The following is a 7983-nucleotide window of genomic DNA, read 5'->3' as shown; positions in this document are numbered from 1 at the left end:
TTTACATTTTGTCTGCATCAATACTTCATTGCCTCTCCTATGTTTTTTTGTCCTACATTTTTCTCCCGTTAACTTATCTTAACCTGTCCTCCCTCTTGTCTCTTCCTCCTCTCCTCCTTCATGTCCTCCCTCTTTTGCTTTCCTCCTCTAAACCTTTTTTTTTTTTAGATTTTCCAGTCCGCATCACTCCTTTCTCACTCTCTCCTATGCTTTCTCCTATATTTTTCTTCCTTCTGCTTATTTTGAACTTTCCTCATCTCCTCCCTCAGCTCCTCCTTCCTCCCTCCTTGGCTTCTCTCCTCTTTTCCTTTCGTTTATCTCAAACTTTCTTTCCTCTTATCTCTTCCTCCTTGCCTCCCTCATCTCCTCCCTACAATGCTTTACTCCTCTCAGTCTTATTTCCTTTTTTTAGATTTCCAGTGTTTCTCAGTCTCTCCTTTGTTTTCTCTCCAATGTTTTTCTTTCTCCTGCCTAACATTTTTCTCTCCCCCATTTCTATTCTTCCTTCTCCTCTTCTTACCTCCCTCTCCTCCACCTCCTTCCCTGCTAATTTTTCTTAACCTTTCCACCTCTTCCTTTTCTTCTTTTTCTTGTCACTTCCTCCTCCTTACCCTCACTTTTCTTCCTTCCAATCTTTTCCTTCCTTACCCATCCTCTCATCATCCTTGTCCTTTTCCCATTATTTCCTCTTTTCCCTTCCTTCCTTTCCTCCCCTTCCCTCTTCTCTCTTTCACCTTCCCTCCTCCTTTTCTTTCCACTCTCTTCTCTCCTCCTCAGTCTGAGTCACTAATGAATTGGGTTTTATTCTGGAGCTGAAAGGCCAGCAGCACACTAAAAGGAAGGAAACAAGTGTAGTGACAAAGCAGAGCAGGTGTGTGGGGACGGGGGTGGCTTTATGTGAGTATATCTTCCTTCCCCCCACCTCTGTGTTCTCTCTCCCTCAGACTGACTCTTCCACTCGCCACCTGCTTTTTCTTCTGTTTTTTTCTTCTGGTTTCATATTTTCGGAGCCTGTTTCCCTTCTTTACTGGATCTTTACTGACAGTTTCCCTATGATTCCTGTTACTACATCTGACACCTGCTTCCCTACAGAGCTGTAAACTACAGAGTCCAACTTCATCAGCTGTGTCCTTCATTTCAGTTTACAATATAGAGACTGATAAATGGGCCAGGTTGAGATTTCGACACAGAAAAAGCCAAACAATCTTGCCAAACAATACATGATGAAGTTCTCCAAATCAATTTGATGCTACTACAGATGCATCAAAAGTACAATATATTGTTGATTTTTTGTAAGTAGAATCAGAATCACTCAAAAGCTGTGATCCTACATATAATCTTAAATTTTATTAGCTAGATATAGCATCTGGAATATTTAGATTTACTTTGGTTTCATCAAGTTTGTCTTTACCTATGAGCTAAAACTAAATCCACAGCACTTCAAAGAACATTATTCTCTCAGTGCAGACTTACGTTGGCAGCTGAATCCTCTGCAGGTTTTGTTCCTCCCTCCTCCGGTAAGTCTGGCGCTGTAGGGACTGAGACGGGCAGCAGAGGCGAGCGAGCCTTACCGGCCTGACCCAGAGAGGCTGTCTTCACCTGGGGCTTCGGAAGGCTCGCACCTGGATGAAAAAAGAAAGAGTCCTGGTTTCTAACATTATTCAGACAGTTTGGACCAGAAAATAATCTGGTGCTTGACATTTTGCTTTAATTTGACATTTACTGTTAAATGGCTCTAATTTTATGGAAGTTCTTTTAAAACAGAATTCTGGGTAAACAAACACACACACACACACACAAAAAAGATTTTAAAGACTGGACATGTAAGGATAATCAATCATTTTAGAGACAAAATGTGTGAGCCTAATCTATAATTTTAGAGACAGAAAATTAGGGTGTAATGAATGATTTAGTGACTTGAGACGGAACATGTGAGTGTTATTTTAAAAACAGTACATATGAGGGAAATCCAGTATTTCAGAGACAGAACATGTGTCGGCAATCAATGACTTTTTTGAGAGAACGTGTGAGTGTAACTGATGATTACAGAGTCAGAACGTGTGAATGTATGATTGAGTGTATGAGTGCAATTGATGATTTTCGAGACACAAGGTGAGAGAGTAGTTGATTATTTTAGAGGCAGAACATGTGATCATGTTCAATGAATTTAGAGACCGATCATCTGAGCCTTTGCGATGATTTTAGAGAGCGACTGTGTGAGTGTAATCCATGACTTTTTAAACAGAGAGTATGAGTGTAATCAATGGTTTTAGAGACAAAAATGTGTGAGCCTAATGTATGAATTTACAGTGTAACTTTACATGAGTGTAACTGATTCTGTTAGAGACGGAACATGTGAACCTAACAGATGATTTTAAAGGTTGGAGCGTCTGAGTGTAACCGATGATTATAGAGACAGAATGGTGATCATACTCAAGGATTTTACAGACAAAATGTATAAATGATGATTTTAGAAACATACCGTAAGAGTGCAGTTGATTATTTTAGTGGTAGAACATGTGATCGTATTCAATGATTTTAGAGACAGACTGTGTGAACTTAACTGTTAATTACAGACCATATGAGTGTAATCAACAATTTTACAGACAAAAGTTGAGCAAATTCAATGATTTGAGACAAAACTTGTGACAGTAATTGAGTATTTTAGAGAAAGAACATAAGAGTGTAATCAATTTTAGAGACAGACCGTGCAAGTGATTTTGAGGATTTTAGAGACAGACCGTGTGAACTTGTTGTTAGTTACAGACCTTGTGAGTGTAATCAATAACTTTAGAGACAAAACATGAGTGAAATGATGATTTCAGAGACATAATGAGTATTTTAGAGACAGAATATGAGAGTGTAATTAATTTTAGAGACATAATGTGTGAGTTCAATTAATAATTTTAGAGACAGAACACAAGAACATAATCCATGATTTTGGAGAAAAACAATATGTTGCCTATTGATAAGTTTTCCTTTGTTGATTATCTTTACTTGAAGTTGAGAGCTTTTGATTTCAACATGCAAATTGTTACAATTGCGTGTCACATCCATCCATCCATTCTTTTCCAACCCACATTGTTCATTTAGCATCCAGTCATCTATTCTATTATCTAGTAAACCGCCTGTCAAAATGTCTATAATTCCAATCCTTCTCTCACTAAATAACTAGAAAGAAAATGAAAACAATGGAGAAAATGCCCAGAAAACCACACGGAAATAAACTGACCAGACACAGAAAAGAACAAACATTCAAGCAACAGAACAGACAAATGAATGAACAGGAAAACAAATCAATAGATACATTCAACTGCTTTCTCTCCGAATAACAAATTCGATTCAGGAAGTCAAATTCAAGGATGCCTCTTTAGAAAGCCAGACAGAAACTAAAAGAGAGAACACGGAAGAGGAAAAATAGGAGACAAAAGATGGATGTCTAGTTGTTGTTTTTTCTCTGTCTGATTCCCTGTTCGGTCTTGTGATGCCTGAACACATCCTCAGGCTTCTGCTACCCACAATCCCCTCCCTCTTTTCTTGCACTGCACTCCATCACTTCCTGATCAATAAATATCCATTCTCCTCCCTGCAAAACAAAACACCTGGAACAGCCTTGGTAGCAGCGGATTACACCAGAGAGCCTGAAACAGTAGGATTTAAACTGCTTTTTACATCTAAAGTCTTCCCAGCACAGAAGAATGACTTTCAGACTGTCAAAGAAAGGACAATTTCACCCACACTACAATATCTATTGTCCATAAACCCACAACAAGAGAATCACTAAATACAACAAGTCCCTTAAACATGACAACAAAACATGTTGTTGGTCATCACTTTTGGAAAACACATGATCTGCCACCTCTTTTACTTCAGATTTAGATAATTATAGTAACAAAAAGTACTCAGTGAAGGGTAAAGAAAGATGGTGGTGATAGTGAGCAGACACCAGTTTTGACTCTTGGTAGAAAACAGGAAACATCGAGTGTTCTGAGGTGTCAAAATGAGACTGTTCATTGACCCATTTATCCAGGACGAAAAAGTCTACAAGAGGTTTTGAGGCATTTAAACATCATTAATCATAATTTGCATGGCCACCATGTCTTTGTCTGGTAGGTAATTTAAGTTGTGTTTCCATCAGGCAGGTCGGTTCAGTTCAGTTTGGTAAGCATTTTTCATTGTGAAAAGTTGTGGACGGTACCTTTTAAACTGTTCCTTACCATCCCTATTTTTGTCACCCTAGCACAAAGACATGGTACTAAAATGTGAAGTTAGAAACACTGCAGTCTGTTGATTGGTCTGTAGGGAATCAACACTTCTCAGGGCTGAGCTGTGGCTGCATTAACCTCTGTTCATACTGTGACAAGTTTTTCATACTTTGGTAAATTATAACTATAAAATTAAAGGATGCTTCTAGCAGCAGCTGGAGACTGAGAAAAATAATAATTTCATTCACTGGGCCAACTGCCAGCAACTTTCAAGGTGGAACATTTACTCAAAATGTTACTCAGTGCATGAGCTGAACGTGAATTAATCAACACATCTTAAATTTCAACATTGAAACTTTGACCATTTCATTTGTTTCTGTTATCTCACTTGGAGCACAATACTTTCAGTGTTGAGTGAATCTTCAAGCGTTTAAAAAAATATATTATGTGAAGTGCATATATTCTAATCTTCACTTGAAGAAAAACAAACAAACAAACAAAAAACAAAAACCTGCCGGATTGTTGTTCCTTTGTGCTCTGGCAGCACTAAGCTAAGCTTTTAATTAAAATCCCATAGAGACTCTCACTGTGGCCTGCTCTTTTTTGTTCTGAAAATATCACTGTGTGGACCCATTCTGTGGATGATAAACAGGGTACAGACTTCACTCTGAATTACTGGTAAACAAGGAAATACAGCGAGTGCTGCTGGACGGAGCAGCAAGTGACAACAACACCGCCCACAGGTAAGAGGTGGAAACACTTAACAGATCTAGGATCTAGGTGCATATTCATAGGTGTTACTTTTGGTTTCAAAGGTACTATACTGAAAGCATTAGATGGAAATGCAGCTTTAGTGATTTAGTGACAAGCTGATGCTATCATTGCACTCATAATCTTACCTGCATGCAGAAGTCTAATTTTGAAGATGTATAATGGGCTTCTAAAGAATCAAAATTACCCCTAATTTTGTTTTCACGTTTGTATGCATCTTAGAATTGTCCTGTTTGCAGCTGTGTGGCTCTGGTCAAAATAACCAACCACTGACCAGGAATTGCATGCAACAATGTAAGCCTGCAACCTCTGAATCACCACAAACATATTCCATTTTTTTCACTCATTCAAATAGATTTGATGTCATTCTGACTGAATGCTGGTTCCCTGTTTGGAGAAACAATGGATCAACTGGGGCTTCATTGCAGGGGAATATGAGTTTGGCTGTCATCTTCCTATGCTAGAACCAGAAAGATGGCTACAGAAAAATTGTGACAAGGGTGTATGAGATGGATGCAGCTGTTGGGTAAATCAACTTCCAGAAAAGAAACTACTTCACTGACATTTGGGCCACTTTGAAAATGTTAAGTGCTCCTTTCAACCAGTACCCCATAAAGGTTAAGTCCCTCACTACTGATTAGTTAGGACAAAACAAATAACCTCCCATCCAAAACAGAAAACAGCTAGCATGAACACAATGCCAGTCCTTACTTGACTCTCTAAAACAATTTCTGGGTTCCTAAAAAAGTCCCTGTAGCTCAAAAGGACCAACTTCTGTTTTCCCCTATTCTGTCCAGTTGAAAATTTGTCTTGATTCCAACATTGATTCCTTAACAGTTTAAATCAAGAGTCTTTCCCTTTAAAGGCCAACGAAGGAAAGGGCTAAATTAGATTTATTTTCTTTATTAACAAACAACCACTGTGCAGAAAAGGCCTGTTTCATGGTCTCCTGTGGAGAAAAAAAAGATTTATTTCCAACTGTTCAACCATTTTTTGCTTTGTTGCAAACAGGATGAAGAAAAAACACCTCAGGATTCCAGCTGAGAACAATAAAGACAAACTCTGAAACCTTTATTATAGCAGTTCTCACCCTGCAAAGAAAAAGTCCTCATCTGCTGTGCCTGACCTGTTTACTTCATATACTTTATACTCACATGTGTATAATTTACATTGATTACTGGTTTCACGATAATAATATGGTTTCAAACCTCAAATTGTATGGTATTTGAGTTCTTGAACTTGTCTGCTTCATTTTTTTGCTTTCTTTGTTTTCATTTCAAGAAAAGACAACTTGCAGAAACTAAAAATATTAAACTGTTTAGTGTACAGGACAGTCAACCTATCAGCAGTCAAACAAAAATGTGTATGAGCTGTGGATGTATGGAACTCATTCTTCTATGTTTTTACTATTTTAAGTTCTATTCTTTATTAAAATACACAGACTACAGAGACTCTGACAGTATTTTATTCTTATTTTCTACATTTTGGGCATTGTATGGGCCAGTGTGAAGTGGTAGAGTGGGATCTCGGGCTGCAGAAGGTATAGAGTAATGGATTTTCCTCTCCAGTTTATTGTGTAGTGTGAGATCATAGAGAGGTCAGTCATGATTTTGAATGTTTCTTGTAGCAACGTGGAAGGTTTTTGTAAGTGTAGCAATAAATCATCTGCATAAAAGCTAATTTTATGTTCTGAATTATCATCCTAGATTTCTTTGATTTCACTGTTTTGTCATATTGCCACTGTGAGTGCTTCAATAAACATTGAAAATGAAAATGGAGAGAGTGGACATCCTTGCCTGGTGGTGAAGCGTGAAGCTCAGGGACACAATCCCATTGGTGATTATTGTGGCCCTAAGTGACATGTTATCTCCACAAATGTTGTACACCTAGAAATTGTGCGACCACTTTTGTGCTTATTTAATTTAATTTGTGAAACTGTAATTTTCTGTGATTTAAAGATCCTAATATTATTGTGAAAATGTACGTGACAACCATTTACTTTTCATAAACAAGGTGAAGGAAAATACTTCCGCCTACACGCCAGATGTGACCTGAATGACAAACTGAGCACTCCGAGTCTTCATTGCTGTTGCATTCTATCTGTATTTTACATAAGCTCTTTGTTGTTACTGTGGTAACAATAACACCAATTTGACATAGTGGCCAAACTGTGGAATTAGAACTTTTGAATCCATCATGTGACGCCACGGTGCCCCAAAAGACTTTTCCATGGACTTACATAGTGAAAGGGATTTCTGGATATATTTTATTTAGTATCACAACCCTTAATGACTCATTTCACTATCATAATTTGATCCACTGGGTCTAATAACAATTCAAAAGTCTAGAAGAGCTGCACAATCAAATGATTTAATCCCCATTCAAGTTTGCCAACTGCTAAACTGAGTCAGCTGCTTGGCTGGCGGAAGTCTCCAGTGTGCTTGCTCTATAGGCCCCTCGACACACAAGACCCTGGTATAATTCTATTAGCGGGAAGTCAGACTTTTTGGCTTCATGCACCACTGAGCAACTTCCAAGTGGATAATTGGGGCCACATCTCCAACACCGAATCCAGTTCGCTTTATACATCTAAGTTTTGGACGAGTACCTTGAGATAGCAGGTCACCTTCCAGTTTGATGGGAGGATTATATCTTTTAAAACCGCAGCATCAGCATATGTTTGCTTTTTCTTTTTGTTAAAAGAAAAGCAAACATATAATATTTGCATATCCCCATATACTCACATACTTACACATACACACATGTACATTCAGGAATTTAGGATTAGAGTTAGGATTAAATGCAGTATTCCGCAGAATACTGCATTCTCAATATACTGTTCAAATACTGCGGGGCGTCCGATGGCTGAGTGGATAGAGCAGGCACCCCTTGAATGAAGGCAGTGTCCCTGCCGCAGTGGCCTTTAGTTATGAGTTATATATGTATATATATATATATGTATATATAGATATATATATATATATATATATATATATATATAACCAAT

General features: G+C 38.0%; 1 protein-coding gene across 2 annotated transcripts in view; it reads right to left on the bottom strand.

Moving 5' to 3' along the window:
- Positions 1-7983, bottom strand: part of dcc (DCC netrin 1 receptor) — a 352843-nt gene that overhangs the window by 23678 nt on the left and 321182 nt on the right. For both annotated transcript variants that reach the window (XM_088070760.1, XM_088070761.1), the window contains one exon: positions 1474-1622. In XM_088070760.1, coding sequence (XP_087926886.1) covers positions 1474-1622 — 149 coding nt within the window. The remainder of the gene's footprint in view (positions 1-1473; positions 1623-7983) is intronic.

This window comes from Plectropomus leopardus, chromosome 20 (genome assembly GCF_026936395.1).
Source record: "Plectropomus leopardus strain MGB_pleo_1.0 chromosome 20, ASM2693639v1, whole genome shotgun sequence".
Lineage (NCBI taxonomy): Eukaryota > Metazoa > Chordata > Actinopteri > Perciformes > Serranidae > Plectropomus > Plectropomus leopardus.
This window is presented reverse-complemented; position numbering and strand designations above follow the sequence as displayed.